Consider the following 18,881-nt stretch of genomic DNA (forward strand, 5'->3'; position numbering starts at 1 on the left):
ATAGATGGACTTTTACTACAGGGAAATAAACAGAACTGAGATCTGTTTGACAATGAATTAAGACTGCCTTGAAATATGGCAGGCTTTCCTTTGCTTAAGGCATTTAAGAAGAGGCTAGACAGCCATGGGTCAGGGATGTTGTAGTTGCATTCTGCACCTAGGATTGGACCAGATGGCATTTCAAGTCCCTTCCAACTCTTAACATTTTATGAAGTGAGTGGAAGAGACAATGATGGCCGCTGGCTTTTCTAGTGAACTCCAACTTTCCGAGACAACCTCCTACCTGAAAATGCGACCTTATAAATGCAGAGAATGGAAAGCTATTGATGTCAGGTGGCAGAGAGAGATCAGCCTTTGCTTTAACTTCCGGAGGGGAGACTTCTGTGACCTGATTAATTTGGGCATGGTGGTGACCTGCAAGACAGGAAAACACTAATAATGTTAGCTCAGTTGGTGAGGCACACTCTTGCTTTTTTTATGCGGCTACTGAGATCAACAGGGATTTTTTGGGTGTCCAAACAAACACTAAGCGAAAGCAATAACCACAACTGTAGCTACAATGGGTGGGGGGGGGGGAGAAGAACCTAAGAAGTGCCTGGTCATCAGGTCAATGGCCCATCCGGTCCAGCATCCTGTTCTAGCAGTGGCCAACCAGCTAACCAGAAGCAAATGCTTGGTGGGTTCTAGACTAGCACATTCTCAGTTCACAAAGGTTCATGGTGAGGCCCAGCAGTGTTTATGCCCAGAATCCTTTGTGACAAGTAGTGGTTCTATGGCAGACACTCAAGTCCTTTGGCAAACAAATCAATGGAAAAAGTATCTCCCCAAAGCTTGGAAGACCACTGCATGTATTAGCTATCACAAATTGGCAAGCACTGTCTGTCAATACAGTGGTACCTCAGGCTAATAACTTAATTCGTTCTGGAGGTCTGTTCTTAAACTGAAACTGTTCTTAACCTGAGGTACCACTTTAACTAATGGGGCCTCCAGCTGCCGCCGCAAAATTTCTGTTCTCATCCTGAGGTAAAGTTCTTAACCCTAGGTACTATTTCTGGGTTAGTGGAATCTGTAACCTGAAGCGTTTGTAACCCGAGGTGCCACTGTATCTAATATTGAAATCGAACATTACAGGCTAGTGATCACTTAAGCAACCGAACTGCTGAAACAATATTTATACAAAGAGCCCTGCTTAGATCAGACCAAAGACCTATCCAGGCCAGCATTCTGTTCCAAGAGTAACCAACCAGATGCCACTAGGAAGCCCACAAGCAGCAGGACATTATGTAAGGACCCCCTATGTAAATTTACAAGACTTTTTTTTTGGAGGGGGAATTTATTTCAGCTCTACTCTAAAGCATAACACGTGTGAAGTGTATGGACTTTAGCAAAAAATAAAAATAAAATTAGGAGTCAAAGGCTCTCTGCTCACCTTCAGCCAAACGGAGTAATGCAGCAAGCTCAGCAGGGATTTCCAGCCGTCGAACATCCTACAGAGGAAACGAATCAAAGGGGTGGTTTATTGATTGATTGATTGATTGATTGAATAACTTTCCCCCTCTTTTAAAAATTAGTGTTTTGTTATTTAAAAGAAAAAAACTCAAAAGAATACAACAGCAATCTATCCCTTCCATAAACAACTTAATAAACTAGGGTAAGTGGGTGGGTAGACTTGAATGAGCTGCTTCCCCCCCCCCCCCAAGAACTCCAAGATCTAGAATCCAGAGCGAGGTACAAAAGTCATGCAGTTTGAATGGAACAACAGAGTGCCTCTCTGAGCACACTCAAAACGTTGTTATTAAAAGCAGAAGATGGATGTTTCCACTTGATAAAAACTTCCATATTTAATACTTATGCATTGGTGTATGAATTCACCCTTAAGGAAAAGGAAAGCAGGAAAAGACATACCATGTTCTATGTACAGAGGACTGTACCTGCCGGAATGCTTATGTGACAAAATCAAAACATGTGATTTTCAAACACCACCCGCTTCCCATGCAGTTAACGACTGATTAGTGATGTGGGATGCAGAGTTGTATGGTAAAGAAATACAGTGAGATGACCCATCGTGATCCGAGTGGCAACTACATTTGCAAAAAATAATAATCCCTGGACAGTGATGCCTCATCAATGAAAGGGGCTTAACAAACACATAGTCTCTGCTATCCACTCAGTCTTGCTAGATATAGATTGAGGCGATATGTCAGGCCTCAAAATACGTTTGGGAAACTGATTTGAATACAGAATTTGAAGATGAAGTTTGGGAAGCTTACTGGAACAAACCTACAATCGCTACAGCATCTAATCAAATTCAAGAATGTACAAGGTTGTACACAGATGGCACCTTTACGTCTGCACACATTTCACACATCTCCCCAACTATTGCCCATTACAACATTCAGTGCCAGTAAGTCTGACATCTTATTTACAATGTAAAGCTAAGATTTTAATGGAAAAACCAATATTTTAATTATCTTTTAATAAATTGTCACAGGAAGGCCTTCTGGAGAACAAATGAGTGCTTTTTGCTGTTGTTGCAAGAACAGTTTTGATTTCTTCAGTAGCACATTTTGTGGCTGTTTCAGTCTAGCCTCAAAGGAGTTTAGTGTTCAAAGCAAACTATCCTCTCAGAAGCGGTATAAGGGGTGTGTGTGTGCTGGCCACCTGCTGTGCCTCAGCTTTTTTTTAAAAAAAAAATATTTAACACAAGAAAGCAACATCAGAAACAACACTTGGGAGTACAAACTTGTTATTTGACCAACTAAAATAAAAGCATAGAATACAAACACAGCTGTGCATTATTCCTGCTCAGTTAAAAGACATTCAGAAGAATTAATTACTTTTCATCTCATAGTAACGCTCTCCACAAATCAACCTGAGTTTCTGAAAGCTGCTTTAAGTTCCTGTTCCTGTTTACATAGGTCAAGAAAGGCATCTAAGCCTGCCAAATTTATTCTTTTTTTTTGCAGCTCATCTAATTACTCACCCAGTGAGCTATTCTGACAGCTTAACCAACACAGGGCCAATGCTAATAGGGTATCAATTGCCCCATTACTGCAGAGATATATTTTTTCCCAAAGACCACCTCCCAGAAGTCTCTAGCATAACCATACCTTCCACCCAGATTTCAATTAACCCTCTCATTGCAGTTCCCAGCCTGCTTCTGTGTGTCCTTGCAATCACCCCTGGTCCACCTTCCTATTCCTTACACTTGCATAAAATACCAGAGGCGTTACAAAAGGTATTCACAGGTCAGATTAGGGAGAAAGGAAAGGGGCAGCAAAGACCGATGTACGTCTATGATGTTAATACATGCTGTTAACAAAGTTGCAAACAAATTCCATACTATTTGATTTTTTGGAAAAAAGAAAGAACAAATTCCTATGCCCCACAAATAACCCAGAGATGCATTTTAAATAAAAGCACACATTCTACTCATGTAAAAACACGCTGATTCCCGGACCATCCATGGGCTGGATTTAGAAGGCAATTGGGCCGAATCCGGCCCCCGGGCCTTAGTTTGCCTACCCATGCTCAAAAACCTGCCAAGTGGAATCACTCTCAGTGACTCTTGATTATTTGCTTGTTTACACTCCACCTTTTCTCTGAAACCAGGGCTCAAGGGGGCTCACAAAAAATAAAATGAATACAGACAAAGCACACACATAATTTTTAAACAATAAGCTTTCATATATTTTAGCTATTAAGCTATCCATGGGATTAAAACAATGTAAAAAGCATATCTACTAAAATGCTAACCTTTAAAACAAACAGGCACATGCATAGTGGCAGAAGCTGCATCTCATCTGCCACAGGCATTATGTAATGGGCACCAACAAAACGTGATAATTGCCTTAACACAAGTGCTATCTTGAGTGACATCATGTGAATCACTTTAAACCAATGATTAACAATCACACTAAACCAATCATCACAGAGTGGAAAGATCAATGATTAAAGTCACCTGGCAATACCAGAGCTTGACAACGCCAAGAGGTTTTGCTGCCTAAAGTGGAGCCCAAATAGCACCCTCCCCCCACAATAGGGTCAGCGTTTTAGGAAGGCTTCTTGCAGCATTCAGACCCCAATCTCTGCCTCTATTCTCCCTTCCTGAGTTCTGCTGCCACCTGGAGAAGGTTGCTTTACCATGTTGCCTTTTGTGGCAGGGCCCTATTAAAACAACTGTGAGAGAAATACCAGAATTTTCAATTTGTATCTGCCCTAATGTTCAGAGTATTAGGGCGTTGCCAGAAGCTGGGCATGCATGGACATCAAAGAACTCTGCTTTGTGCTTGCTAAATCTGCACACACACAGCTGTGCCAGTATTCCAGAGAGACAGACAGATCTTTTGTAGGGACAGACTAAGCACAAAGAGTCCTGGCAGCACCTTAAGCACCTATATGTTTTGGCACTGGTGTATCAGCACTGTAACTGCATGATCCATCTTATAACTGCAGGCACCAATTTCAAGAAAGTCGACACAGAACAAGGCAATTTGCTGCCAACGCTGTCTCTGACACAGTAGACACCAAGGGTTCAACTAGACAATATGTCAACTCTGTAACTGTGTCCTTAAGAGCATGGCATTTTAAAAACACACACTGTCAGCCTGCAGTGTTGGAGTCAGATAATTTTAGATTTCGTACTTAGCGGCCTGATGTGAGGACCCTCTTTAGATGGCAATTAGTAAAAAGGTAACGACTATTAGGTCCAGTCATGACCGACTCTGGGTTGCGGCGGTCATCTCGCTTTATTGGCCGAGGGAGCCGGCATGCAGCTTCCGGGTCATGTGGCCAGCATGACTAAGCCGCTTCTGGTGAACCAGAGAAGCGCACGGAAACGCCGTTTACCTTCCCACTGGAGCGGTACCTATTTATCTACTTGCACTTTGAGGTGCTTTCGAACTGCTAGGTTGGCAGGAGCAGGGACCGAGCAACGGGAGCTCACCCCGTTGCGGGGATTCGAACCACCACCTTCTGATCGGCAGGTCCTAGGCTCTGTGGTTTAACCCACAGTGCCACCCGCGTCCCAGATGGCAATTACTTCACTTTAAAATGTGTAAGTGAAACCTGCTGCATTTGTCAGACCCCTCCTGTTCTTTCTGGCGAGAGGGACCCTGGACTTCTGCTGTGACAGCATCCCTGCCAGTCCAGCTGCCCAGTCCAGACCTTTGCCCACCCCCCACCCCACTATGGTCTCAATCTGGACTGAGGCCTCCATACTGGAGATTTACACAGGGGATAACATCTCCCATTGAAGTGAATGGTAGTTATTCCCCATGCAAACCGGGGGTGTCAGCATAAAACTCTAAAACAAAGCTTTGGTTTCACAAATGTTATCAGGCTTTGCCAGATTATACCCTGTATTTAATTGACATACCATTTTCCAGACACCTGCGTTCCTCAGCACCTTTGCCCAGTGACTCGTTCCTCTGTAATCAGGACAGGATAAAAAAAAAAATCATGCATGCTTGCAAGGTGTGTTCACTGACAGACTATCCTTTGCGCAAAAGAAATTTCAGCATTACCCAAGGACTGCTACTAGGAGCTGTGCTTTTTAGATTGTTTATAAATGATATAAGGGTTTGGGGTGAGCAATGAGGTAGTCAAGTTTGCGAATGATACTCAATTGTTCGGGGTGGCGAAGAGCTCCAAAAGAACCTCTCTGAACTGAACGAAGGGGATGCAAAACAGCAAATGCAATTCAATGAAAACAAGGGTAAAAGGGGTCTGAAGTGGACTTGATTTTTTATATATATTTTTAAAGTGTGGTGTGTATGTGTTGTAGTAATAACCTAATAAAAGACATGTTAAAAAATATGAATAATAAATAAATAAATTATTATTATTATTATAGTGGTACCTCGAGTTAAGTACTTAATTAGTTCCGGAGGTCCGTTCTTAACCTGAAACTGTTCTTAACCTGAGGTACCACTTTAGCTAATGGGGCCTCCCGCTGCTGCCACGCCGCCGGAGCACGATTTCTGTTCTCATCCTGAGGTAAAGTTCTTAACCCTAGGTACTATTTCTGGGTTAGCAGAGTCTGTAACCTGAAGAGTATGTAACCTGAAGCATATGTAACCAGAGGTACCACTGTATTATTATTATTATTATTATTATTATTATTATTATTATTATTATTAAAAAATGAAGTGGAGATGATTGACCAGGAATACGACCTGGGGGGTCGTGCCTGATAGTTTGATGAAGATGAACCCATGTGAGGCAAGGTAAATTCCATGCTAATGATAATTAGGGACGAATTTAAAATAAAATTGCCACAGATCGTATTGATATTATGACAGCGTATGCTGCAACCACACTTGGGGTACTGTGTACGGTTCCAGTCACCTGAAAACGGGTATTATACAGCTGGAGAAGGTTCAGGAAAATCATCAAAGGGATGGCACAACTCCTCTGTGAGGAAAGGTTGGCCTTTTTAGTTTAAACGAAAAGGTAAGAGGAGACATGATACAGAGCGGTAAGCTTATGCATGGTGTGACAAAACTGCCCAGAGAAAAGTATGCTCCTGAATACAAGCTGATGGGAATCAGAGATGAGGAGAGAGTTGTGGCACTCATCTCTCATGTCCCTTCTTTTTGGGTCTTTCCATAGGCATCTGGTTGGCCACTGTGAGAACAGGGTACTGCACTAGATGCACCACAACTGGCTCGATCCAACAGGCCCTTTTTATGTTCTCCTTATGATAAGGGGATTTGAATTCTCTTGTCAATCTAGATGATGCAAATCTCCCTACTGTAGAGGAGCAGCCAATGTGGCGTCCTCCAGATGTTTTTAGCCCAAGCCAGCATGGTGAACAATCAGGGATAATGGGAGTTGTAGCTCAGAATATCGGAGGGCGGGCATCACACTGGGTACCCTCACTCTAAGGTATAGCAACTCCCATCTCTGAAGGTACGACTGAAAACCAAGGCAGGCTGAGCTCTTTAAGACTCTTTCACTTTCCCCTCCTTTCTGGTTTGTTTCACAGACCTTTCTTATAACCCTGTTAAACCCTACAATCGGTAACCCTGCACACACCACATCATCACTGTTGTAATGTCAGGGCAGCAGATACCGTATTTTCCCGTGTATAAGACACCCCCAGGTATAAGACGACCCCTATTTTTTTGAACCCAGAATTAATAAATCAATATTTTAAACATCAAACAGAACAACTTTGATATTTTATTAAATATTCAAAGCACTGGCACTGGCATAGCAACCTGGGGTAGCATGCCCCACCAGGAAACAAGATCGGCCAAAGTTTTTGAGTGTTTTTTGAGAGATCGCCCAAGCCACTGTCCCTCCCTCAAAAAACACTCAAAAACTTGCAGCTTGTTCACAGTAGCCATGGGGATGTAAGTAGTGTTTTCTTTAACCCCTGTGCATTCACCATCCATGTATAAGACGACCCCCAATTTTTAAAGCAAAAAACATTGTCTTATGCATGGCAAAATACGGTAACTCCTTTATGCCTACAATACAATTATCCACAGATGTTTAACCAGAATATGAATCAATGACTTTATAGCAATGTCCTTGGCAGGTCACATACAACTTTATTTTCAGGTGGGCCCCGTACCCATGGTTCATCAAATCCAGTATCCTGTCTCCAACTGTGGCTAAAATCAGGTGCTTCAGGAAGTTTTAACAGCATGGAATGGGAGAGGGTAATGCAATTCTCTACCCAATGCTATTTAGTCCCAGTTAAATAACTCTAAGCTACATTAGCATTTAACATTACAAATGTCCTATATGACTGCTCCCAGCAAACGTATACAGTACTGTGCTTGGAAAATTTAATCACCTCTCCCCCTGGTCCTTCCAGCTGCTGGAGAATGCAATTTTAAACCAGCCCATGAAGGTTCACAGCTGAGTGTTTATTTCTCCCCAGAAGGACATATAGAGTGGCAGAATCATAATCTCCTATCTGGCTTTGTCTTTCCCATATGTAAACGAAACATTTGCTGAGCCCTGTACAATGGCACTTGCCTGCTCTTCCGTGATCTATGTAGTATCCTTTCTCTTCCTCCCCACTGAGCGCAGCTGTGTGGCTGTTGCCACTGAGCAGCCAAAAGGAGCTACAAGGGGGCGCAGCCCAGGTTAAGGCTGAAGAGGGCTAAAGTCCTCCCAGTGGGGAATGACAAGGAGAGGGAGGTTCTGCAAGTCTTAACAGTGAACTTTGAGACCTTACACTGCTGCGTTTTCTTTCCTAAGTGCTGAGTGTATTCATAAAGTAAACACTGAGGGCAGGAATGATGAAGCCAAAGCGCAGCTTTGTGGTGGCTTCCTGGGATAGAAGAGCCAGGAGCTATTCAGGCTGGGAAGGACAGGTGCACAGCACATGCTCAACTCAGGCAGAACAGCAGACTAGGAAGACTTGAAGTGCATGCATATCACAGAGCCTCCCAGGACTTATCACCACACACCTGGTGGCCATTTTCCTGGTACTTTCAGAGACAATCCTTGCCATGGCTTTTGGCCCTCTGAGCTTTCTTTTCTCAGGGCGAGTCAAAAAGCAATTTAGCCAGAAGCATTGGATGGTACACCAGGATGTTCTCTGCTTATCTGGGAGTCCCGGAGAACAGGTGGAAAGGTGTGTCAGAGTTTCTCATGTTGACCTTGTACCTTCCCACATATTAATTGCGTCACATTTGAATAAGCCAGGGTTCTTCGTAGTTCCTGGAGATCAAGGCTGCCTGTGCTTTGCATGTAAGACACCTGACAAGTCTCATTTACAACCAGGGGTGGGGAACCTCAGGCTGAGACGCTGAATATGGTCTTCAGACCTTTTTATAAAGCCCTTAAGACTCTCCCAAGCCCCTTCCCAGACCACAATCTTCACTGGCCCTCGTCTGTGCCCTTCTTGAACACACTTGCCTGGAGTGTGATAATGCCTCTTACTTTCTAAGATAAAGAAAGTGTGGTGGCTGTAGACACTTAGCATTCTATTTTAGAATCAATGGATAAAGAGTACAGTTGTACCCTGGTTGTCGAATGCCTTGGTACTCGTCTGTTTTGGCTCCTGAATGCCGCAAACCCGGAAGTAAGTGTTCTGGTTTGTGAATGGTTTTTGGAAGCTGAATGTCCGACGCAGCTTCTGCGGCTTCCGATTGAGTGCAGGAAGCTCCTGCAGCCAATCAGAAGCCACGCCTTGGTCAGCAAACATTTCTGGAAGTTGAACGGACTTCCGGATTAGATTCCATTCAACAACCAAGGTATGACTGTACTTGTATTTTCTATGTAGTCCTCACACAATCTACGCCTATTTCATATTTTTCTTCCCTAAAAACGAGAAAGTGGCTTCATTCCAAAGACTAAAGCTCATTGCAGATCCACACTGCATTACCTCGCAGTGAGTCCATTTTACAAAAGATGTAAAGGTAAAGGACAACTGGACAGTTAAGACAGGTCAAAGGCAACTATGGGGTGCGGTACTCATCTCGCTTTTCAGGCTGAGAGAACCGGCGTTTGTCCACAGACAGCTTTCCAGGTCATGTGGCCAGCAGGACTAAACCGCTTCTGGTGCAAGAGAACACCGTGAGAGAAACCAGAGCGCACAGAAATGTCATTTACCTTCCTGTCACAGGGGTACCTATTTATCTACCTGCACTGATGTGATTTCAAACTGCTAGGTTGGGAGGAGCTGGGACAGAGCAATGGGAGCTCACCCTGTTGTGGGGATTCGAACTACCGACTTTCTGATCAGCAAGACCAAGAAGCTCAGTGCCACCTGCTCCCTTGCAACAGATGTAGGCAGCTCTGGTGGGGAGGTGTATCCACACCCGCTCAGTGACATTGTGGGTAGGCATATACCACATTCACATGGGCCACTTCCTTCTCTGTTCACCTGGGGCATGTACAGCAAGCAAAAGGTTCCAAATAACCTAATCAAAGGGAAGGTTTTTCAAACATGTATCCAATAACCATACCCGTCCCTATGGATGGCAGGATCCAGATTCAGCATGTTTAGGATGAACACGAATGATTCCAGAAACATTTTTTGTGCTGCGAACCAGTTAGCGTCCACAAGCGGCCCTAGTGTATGCATAGAAACCTCTGAACAGAATGCAGCTGGCTATACGAAAGTGATGGTCACATCTGTTGCTCCACCCACTTTTGCCTGCATTCATCCTTACCCACCAATAGAATGAGGCTACCCACAGGGTTACCATGACTGCCCCTGGACTGAAAAGCAGTCCTCATTTGCCGGTGCCCAGAACAAAACTATCGTTAGAAGGTGCTCCCCAAATTAAAAGCCCAGGGGTGGGGGGTTGCTTTTTAGCCAGAATATACATGATAAAAAAACCAATGACAATGAGCGCTAGCCTCGGTTTCTTTTCCAAGTTTCATCTTCTCCAGAGTCAAGACTGCTGGTGAAAACGCTGAAATTTTCTAGTATAGTAACACCAGTAACACCCTAGCACTGGTAACCAATATTTTAGAGATATAAATGAAGTTGTCAGAGCACAGCAGACGAGTGTTCAGGGTGTTTCTCAAAAGATACACACATGATTAGTGCTCACAGCCGTTCTGGGAGTTGGGCACACATTATTCTGGACTAACCTCACACAAAGATTGAGACCACCTGATAATTCCAGTAGCCAGATGTGGGTGACACAGGTCCAAACTGGGCTACTCCCTAGGCAAGTTTTTGGAAATACATTACAGAGACTCTTACTCCAATCTACCGTCCCCGCCAAAAATGCCACCTTGGATTGTTTTTCATTTCCTGCCCTTAGCTAGTTGCTTCCTCAATTAAAAAAGCTTCTTGATCAGGCATAGGCAAACTTGGCCCTCCAGATGATTTGGGACTACAACTCCCATCATCCCTAGCTAACAGTAACAGTGGTCAGGGATGATGGGAACTGTAGTCCCAAAGTATCTGGAGGGCCAAGTTTGCCTATGCCTGTTCTTGATCTTAGCATATCAGGAAGAGGTCTTCATTCAACATTCCAATCTGATGCACAACTTTCTACATGCATAGAGTTTCAAAAAGTAAATAAATGACTCCATATAACTCTTAAAGCCCAGATTTCTACCACTCAAATCGACCACATCATTCTGCCCTGTGTATATAATGGTTACAATCAGGGCATTTTTTCAGCCAGAACTCACTGCAACTCAGTTCTGGTACCTCTCAGGTGGACACCATTGTCATTATAGCAGAACAAGGGAGGTGTTCATGGTGAGTTTCAGCACCTCTGTTTCCCCCCCTCTTCCACCAGTCCTACTTTGTCAAGGTGATGTCTGCTCTTCGCAATAAACACCCTCTGCTCACTCAGAGAGATATTTACAGTTCTTTATTAACATATGTGCAAACGGCTACAGTTCCTAATCATGCATCTGAATCGGACGAGTCAGATTCGGGGAGTGGCTTCCTTCGGTTCCTTCTCCAACATAGCAGGCGTGGGAAGGCACCGCTTCCCCTTCTGTTCCTGAACTTCCTGGTTGGTGACAGGGCTTTGCAGCATCAGAGAGCCCTGTATTTCCTTTCTGATTCTCCTTGCTCTGATACTCCCCCTTCCCTTGCCCTAAGGGCGTTCCCTCTCTGTCCCGTGACATACTTCCAATAACAGAATGCCCTGAAGTGTGTGAACAGCATGTGGATAGCCCACACAGAGAAACTGCTTCTCTTTTCTATATCTTCTGCTGGACCTCCAGACAACTTCAAAGTACGACCATCTCCACTATCATTCACTGTTGCAAGCATTAACTTGCTAACTTGCCTTGCTTTCTGTTATTGGGACCTTGTCTAAAACGTATGTGCCGAGAAATCCCAAGTCACACTGTTGTTGTTGTTTAGTCGTTTAGTCGTGTCCGACTCTTCGTGACCCCATGGACCAGAGCACGCCAGGCACTTCTGTCTTCCACTGCCTCCCGCAGTTTGGTCAAACTCATGCTGGTAGCTTCGAGAACACTGTCCAACCATCTCGTCCTCTGTCGTCCCCTTCTCCTTGTGTCCTCCATCTTTCCCAACATCAGGGTCTTTTCCAGGGAGTCTTCTCTTCTCATGAGGTGGCCAAAGTACTGGAGCCTCAGCTTCAGGATCTGTCCTTCCAGTGAGCACTCAGGACCGATAGGTTTGATCTTCTTGCAGTCCATGGGACTCTCAAGAGTCTCCTCCAGCACCATAATTCAAAAGCATCAATTATTTGGTGATCAGCCTTCTTTATGGTCCAGCTCTCACTTCCATACATTACTACTGGGAAAACCATAGCTTTAACCCATGTCACACACAATCCCTCAAATAAAACCTTGTAGCAGAAAAGTATATTACCTATTGCATTGCCAATTGTCAGTAACCCTATTACCTGGTATTGCCTCCTCTTATGAGTCAGTGGTCTAGAGACGAGCATGGCCACCCCAAACCGCATCAGGGTCTTCTTCAATCTTTGGTACCGTTTCCTGGAGGTTACAAAGAAAAGGGGAAGTCAGGAAACAAGAGACAACTGTGAGAATGTGGTGGTCGTGGGGAGCTTTCTAGCCAGTCCCACTGAAATCAGTACACATGATTGCACCAGGGCTGAATGGAGTTTGGCCTTTCATTTAATGCTAAAAGCAGTTCAGTTCTGTGGCCTTCAAGCCTTCCAACAGCACTACAGCCTTTGCACTTTCTGACCTTGCCAGGTAACCCCGGAAATGAGCCTGGATGACCAAGGCCTTCTCCTTGAAGACCTGGAACCGCCTACGGTTGATGAGGCCTCTGAGATTGCGTTGAAGGGTAACAATCGCCCAGCTCAGCTTTTGATTCCATCTTCTCTCTAGCATCTGCCTCGCTTTTTCCTTCAAGAACACCTGGGCGGGGAAAGGAGGCAATAAAGAACATTGCTATTTGCAAGTGAACAGCCCTAATTATTACCTACACCCAAGTCTTCAATGACCAATTTGTCAAAGACTATGCAAATAAATGCATCTAGTGAGTGTTTATTTCATATTTACTTTCTTTCTCCAGTCGAGCATGAAGAGTTGCTGAGGCTCAGTGTATATATTTGATTTATACCAAAATATTTATTTTACCAGTTAGCAACTAAAAGAGCCCATTTAGGCTAACCACCTTTTCCAGCCTAAGGGCAGCATTCCTTTTGGGCAACCTCGAAAGGACCACATGCCAGTGATGAAAGTGGGTAGAGCAACAAATGTTCATTTTATCTCTGTACAGTTAGTTCCAACACACACCCTCTAACCTCCATTCAGATAAGTAAGAGTCGCTATCAGAGTGTAAGGACACATTACAGGCAAAAACATTTGGGTCAGTGAAGGGTATGGCCTGATAGAGAGTCTTGGAGGGCCAAAATTGGTCCCCTAAGCCTGGAGATTCCCCAAGTCTCTAATCCAGTTGCCCCTTTGGAATCAAGAGCCTTTGTAGTATAGTGGCCAGGTATTAGACCAGGACCTTCAAATCCCCACTTGGCCATATAAGGAATTAGGCAGTCCTTGAGATGCCCTGGACCCAAGTTGTTAAGGACCTTGTAAATCAATATAAGAACCCTGAAACTGGCCTGGTAGCATATGACTAGCCAGTGAAAGCTTTCGAGCGCTGGAGTTACATGCTGACGATAGTTGTTGTCTCCATCAACTGTCTATCCGCAGCATTTTGCACCAGGGCAAGGGTAGCCCTGTACAGAGCACATGGCAGTGATAAGAGTCATGAGGTTACCAAGAGAATGCACCCCCCCCCATGAAACCAACAGCATGCACACGGTCTTTCATAAGTTGCGGGGAAGAGAAGTGCTAAGGCACACCACCTTGGTGACTCCAATCTGATAGAGCTCCGAGAGATCTCCCACCACCTGTGAAAGCACTGCGGCGCAGCCATCTCTCTCCTGCAAGGAGTTCTGCCCTCGGCCGGCCAGGACTCCATACCTGATGAGCAGAAAGGAGACAGAACCATCTGCTAAAACTCCTTCAGCACAGGGTGTTACAGAGAAAGGAAGCAAATCCCAGCACTTCAGGAGCCAGGGACAACCTGTCTATGGAGCATTTGTTCTGATTTGTTTGCATGGTGGTTCTATGCTTTCCAGTGCATTTTTCCTTACCACAAAGTTCACAAACCTCCCTCTTTCCCACCCCTCCAACTCCCTAATGTCAGATGAAGAGTCTGCAGAGAATGTCCAAATGTAGGATCAACTGCTGTATCTTCTGAGTATGGCTCCTATAGTCTGGAATAACACCCGATTTTGACCCTGGAAGTCTCTTCCAATTAGTGTTCTAAAACTTTTGAAGTTGGCTGCGAGAGCCGCTGTGTTTTATTGCTCCAACTGTTTGGTTTGGCGTGCTTGATTTACTATCGTTATTGCATCTTAAATTGTTATTATGTTATTGGTGTGCCTTTCTTTTACAACGTTGTGTTAAAATAGGAGGAGGGGCCCTATGTGTTAAAATAGGAGGTAACAGGCTCACCTGATTAGGAAATGGCGGAATGGAATGCGGATGGGATAACCTTCTCTCCTGATGCATATGGCCTCCAAAATCCCAGAATGCCTTAGCTGAGAAGCCACGTATTCAGTATCAAATATGTTTGGCACCTGAAGTTTAAAGAGAATGGTCTCAATTAGCCAAATAAAGAAGGGAACAAGGACAAGACACAGAAAGGCCACTGGAAGGAACCAGTACCTTGTCGGCTCCCCCCCGGTACATCTGTGATCCCTGGGCTTGTCCACATCCGAACAACATGTGGATATTCCTGCGCTGCCCTGGACATTTCCCCTCTTTAATTGGAGGTCTTTTCCCAATTCCGGCTTTCCAAAGATTTTAAAGGAAAAGCACATTTAAAGTGGGGGGGGGGGGTAGATAAAGGACAACACTGGGGTGAGGAAGACATCATACGGACACCCTTGCATTAAAGGGATGGATAATGCAAATCCATGGCTACCCAAATGGCTTGTGTCAGGGCAGCCTATGTAGAGTAAGACACCAGCCCTTCTTAGGTGTTATAGTCCACATGATTACTATTTACTGGGTGGCTGAGATTTTGAATGCATGAGAGGGAATATTGGTACAAGACCTGCAATGAGCAAAACAGTTTCTCATCTAGCTTCCAAATACAGTGATACCTTGGGTTAAAGTTGCTTCAGGTTGAGCGTTTTCGGGTTGCGCTCCGTGGCGACCCGGAAGTAACCCAGAAGTTTCGCTGCTCGCGCATGCGCAGACGCTCAAAATGACGTCACGCACATGCACAGAAGAGGCGAATCGCGACCCGCGCACGCTGCGTTTGCTTCAGGATGTGAGCGTGGCTCTGGAACGGATCCTGTTCGCATCCAGAGGTACCACTGTATACGTAATTTGACACTGTTTCTAGCAGAGGAACTAGATGGACATCTAAAGTGTCCTTTGTTTTTACAGCAAGTTTCTAGCTTGTTTCTAGCCATCAGAATACGTGGGGTGGGCTGCCAAAACGTTACTGTGCTCAGGAGCAGACTTTCTGTTAATTGGACAAGCATCCATGGAACTGCCAATGGCAAAAGTTGATGGACGCTGTAGTTCAGCAACACCTGGAGATCCAGAGGTCCCCAACACCTGGGTTAGAGCATGTTTTCACAGAATCATAGAACTGTAGAGGTGGAAAGGACCACGAGGGTCATCTAGCTCAACTCCCGGCAATGCAGGAATCTTTCGCCGAACGTGAGGCTTGAACCCGTGACCGTGAGATTAAGAGTCCCATGCTCTACTGACTGAGCTATCCTTGAGCATGTGTATGGAAGAACTTTCCATTGATTTGCATAACTCAGCTGGGGCATTGTTTTGGTAGCATCTCAAAGACAGCCTCAGGTACAGCCTAGCCCTGCAAAGACCAAGTCTTACCTTTTTGGAATTAGGCTTGATGCACCGAACAAAGAAAATGTGGCTCCTGTAGGATAGAGAGAAAAGAAGTAAAGTGCGTCCATTTTAAAACAGCATGAGATGTGGCTCCAAACTAATCTCCATCTTCAGCACCACAGCTCACTGAATGGGTGATCAGCAGCTCACTCTTTGACCTCGCCTTCCCACAGGCTCATGCTCCGTGCCGTGAGGTGGCAACACAAATTGGTGGTAGCACCACCACATTCCCTCACCTGTCTAGTTTAGCTGTGAGATCTTGCAAGGAGTGCTGGAATCTAGACACTAACGTAGAAGCTTGATGCGTCGGCCCTTGGACTCTAGTTCCACTTCCCGGTTCTCTCTGGTTCATCTGCTGTTCCTTCACTTTCTCAAAAAGGTGGGACACCAGCTTCAGAGAGGTGGACAAAAGAAATCAAAGTTTCAGAATAAACTTAGAACATTTAGTTGAAACGTTAGCATGGAGAAGGATCAGCTCCCTCCATACTCCGCCAATGAAAAAAGCAAAGAGCAGTTTTCAAACAATCCAATAGATCAACAAATAAAATAAAACTTTTATTATAGCCTCTTAGAACATATGTCCTTTACATAAGGTTCTACAATTACACAGTACAGTGGAACCTCTGGTTAAGAACTTCATTCGTTCCAGAGGTCTGTTCTTAACCTGAAACTGTTCTTAATCTAAGATACCACTTTAGCCAGTGGGGCCTCCTGCTGCTGCCACGCTATTTCTGTTCTCATCCTGAAGCAAAGTTCTTAACCCGAGGTACTATTTCTGGGTTAGCGGAGTCTGTAACCTGAAGCATCTGTAACCCGAGGTACCACTGTGTTCTTTATATATAAAAGTTTGATCAACCAGTGCTGCTTATGCAAAAGATGAAACCATAGACGCAGATGTTTGCACCAGTTATAAAATAAATCTAAAAATAAACCAACTCCTCTCTGAAACAAACAAACAAACAAAACAAAGCTTGCTTGGAACAAGGGAGTGTCATGTGAAAGCATATACACCTCAGGAGTGATTTTTCTATCCACCAGGAAACTGGTATACAATTAAGTGTCTCTTGATGTCTACCAGTACCGCAGCACAAAGAAATTAGTATCAGACAGAGCTCTACGTCTCTTGACTGTGAGATCATAGGAATAGTCTGCAGTGAAGCATAATAATTAACCCAAACTATTTGATTGTACCTTGTGGTGGCTGTGGGAAAATATCTCCAGGACCTCTGTGCGTAACAGATCGTGGTTTTTATTCAGAAATTTGTGGACCTGTAAAGCCAAATTCCACATCACTCTCATTTGTTTTTAAAAACTACGTTAACAGAGCTTCTGAGGCTGCAATCCAATACCAACTTTCCCACTTACCTAGGAATAAACTCCCCTGAAGTCCATCAATGGGACTTCTAAGTAGACATGTTCAGGAGTGCACTGTGAATCTCCTGTCAGCATAGTTCTTAGTTTACTTGCAATCCTGATTTCCAGCCTTTTGTGAGGAAGTTCTTCAACCCCAACTCTTGACTTGTTTTTGCAGATTAGAAACCAGGATAGCTGCCTGCAAAGCTGGAGGACCACTATCCAGTTAAATAAACAATTTTGCCCAACCCAAATCAAGTAATAATAATCAAGTCATAATTTCAGTTCTATTCCCCCCCCCAAAAAAAATTGTCTAGCCCTTATTTTTCTAAAGAACCATTCAATACAATGGACAGCGTTCAAGTAAGTTGTTGCATACCTGAAACAAGAACTACTCTCACAATGGGACCTCCCCCTCCATTGTCCCGTAAATCTGTTCTGGAGGGTTGGAGAAAAACCAAGATCAGATTTAGGGAAATAAGACAGGGGGAGTCTTATTGAGCGAGGGGACCTCATTCGGTGTATGCATACCCCATTTAGTGCTACTTAGAATTCTACTCTAGATAACAGATTGGAAGAGGACAAATTGAAAGAGCAGTACAGTGGTACCTCGGGTTAAGAACTTAATTCGTTCTGGAGGTCCGTTCTTAACCTGAAACTGTTCTTAACCTGAGACACCACTTTAGCTAATGTGGCCTCCTGCTGCTGCCACGCGATTTCTGTTCTCATCCTGAAGCAAAGTTCTTAACCCGAGGTACTATTTCTGGGTTAGTGGAGTCTGTAACCTGAAGGGTTTGTAACCCGAGGTACCACTTGTATGCATGTTTAGAAGGCACTTTAAGACTATTAAATTTGGGGTTGCAAAACTGTGAGCTCTTTGGACACCCCTGTTGGGTGACCAATCCAGAGTGAAGAGACAGATACAACCAGGGCTCTTCTTTTGGATTACTAGCAGTAAAGTGGCACTTGTGTACGCTGCCGTCCAGAACCTCACCAGATGAAGTTGTGGCAAACTGACATGTCCTACTTCAGTCATAGGCAAACTCTGGCCCTCCAGATGTTTGGGACTACAATTCCCATCATCCCTAGCTAACAGGACCAGTGGTCAGGGATAGGAATTGTAGTCCCAAACATCTGGAGGGCCGGAGTTTGCCTGTGCCTGTCCTACTTGCTTGGGTGAGCAAAAGTTGCTTTGTGCTGCTTGAGCTAGGCAAACAAGCGCAGGTTAAATAGGGGAAGCAGGGGATGTTGGGAGGGGAGCAGGCTCCTATATACCTGGTAGGTAACTGGTCCTGCATAATGCTGCACAGTGAAGACAGGCAAAGGCAGCTTCGGCTTGACGTACCAAGAGCTGTTGGCATGATGGTAATGGCACTTCTGCAAGAAGGTGTGGTCTGTGGCCTGGATAGGAAAGAAAACTCTCACACACAGCAAAATAACAACTAGAAGTTGGGCATTTCGGCTGTGTGCATGCTATACCTTTCAAGCACATTTGGAAGAACATCCCCCCCCAAAAAAAAGAATGCTGGGCAATGCAATGTAGCCCTCACAGAGCAGGCATATACTTTAAATGTATAGTGCATATGCAGCCATTGTGTCACCAACCCCATGGTGTGGAATTGCCTACCAGCCGAGATTTGGCAGGTATCCTCGCTTTTGACTTTTAGGCATTTTTTCAAGACTTTTTTTATGCTGACAGGTCTATGCTG

The 18,881-nt window shown here is 44.5% G+C and overlaps 1 protein-coding gene across 5 annotated transcripts in view; it reads right to left on the reverse strand.

The window, feature by feature from the left end:
• Positions 1 to 18,881, reverse strand: part of MYO15B (myosin XVB) — a 78,930-nt gene that overhangs the window by 52,026 nt on the left and 8,023 nt on the right. Inside the window, exons 3-13 of one of the 5 annotated variants that reach the window (XM_083598032.1) lie at positions 18,448 to 18,573; positions 17,011 to 17,088; positions 16,056 to 16,210; positions 15,805 to 15,850; positions 14,404 to 14,528; positions 13,749 to 13,866; positions 12,623 to 12,798; positions 12,315 to 12,408; positions 5,378 to 5,429; positions 1,430 to 1,487; positions 284 to 414 (exon numbers count right to left, since the gene is read on the reverse strand). In XM_083598032.1, the coding sequence (XP_083454158.1) occupies positions 284 to 414; positions 1,430 to 1,487; positions 5,378 to 5,380 (192 nt within the window). In that variant the 5' untranslated portion in view covers positions 5,381 to 5,429; positions 12,315 to 12,408; positions 12,623 to 12,798; ... (4 more) ...; positions 17,011 to 17,088; positions 18,448 to 18,573. Of the gene's footprint in view, positions 1 to 283; positions 415 to 1,429; positions 1,488 to 5,377; positions 5,430 to 7,992; positions 8,143 to 12,314; positions 12,409 to 12,622; positions 12,799 to 13,748; positions 13,867 to 14,403; positions 14,529 to 15,804; positions 15,851 to 16,055; positions 16,211 to 17,010; positions 17,089 to 18,447; positions 18,574 to 18,881 lie in introns of those variants that run through there. The other 4 variants (XM_083598030.1, XM_083598029.1, XM_083598031.1 and 1 more) reach the window with 4 other exon arrangements.

Source organism: Podarcis filfolensis (assembly GCF_964270895.1).
Source record: "Podarcis filfolensis genome assembly, chromosome: 2".
NCBI classification, from domain to species: Eukaryota; Metazoa; Chordata; class Lepidosauria; order Squamata; family Lacertidae; genus Podarcis; species Podarcis filfolensis.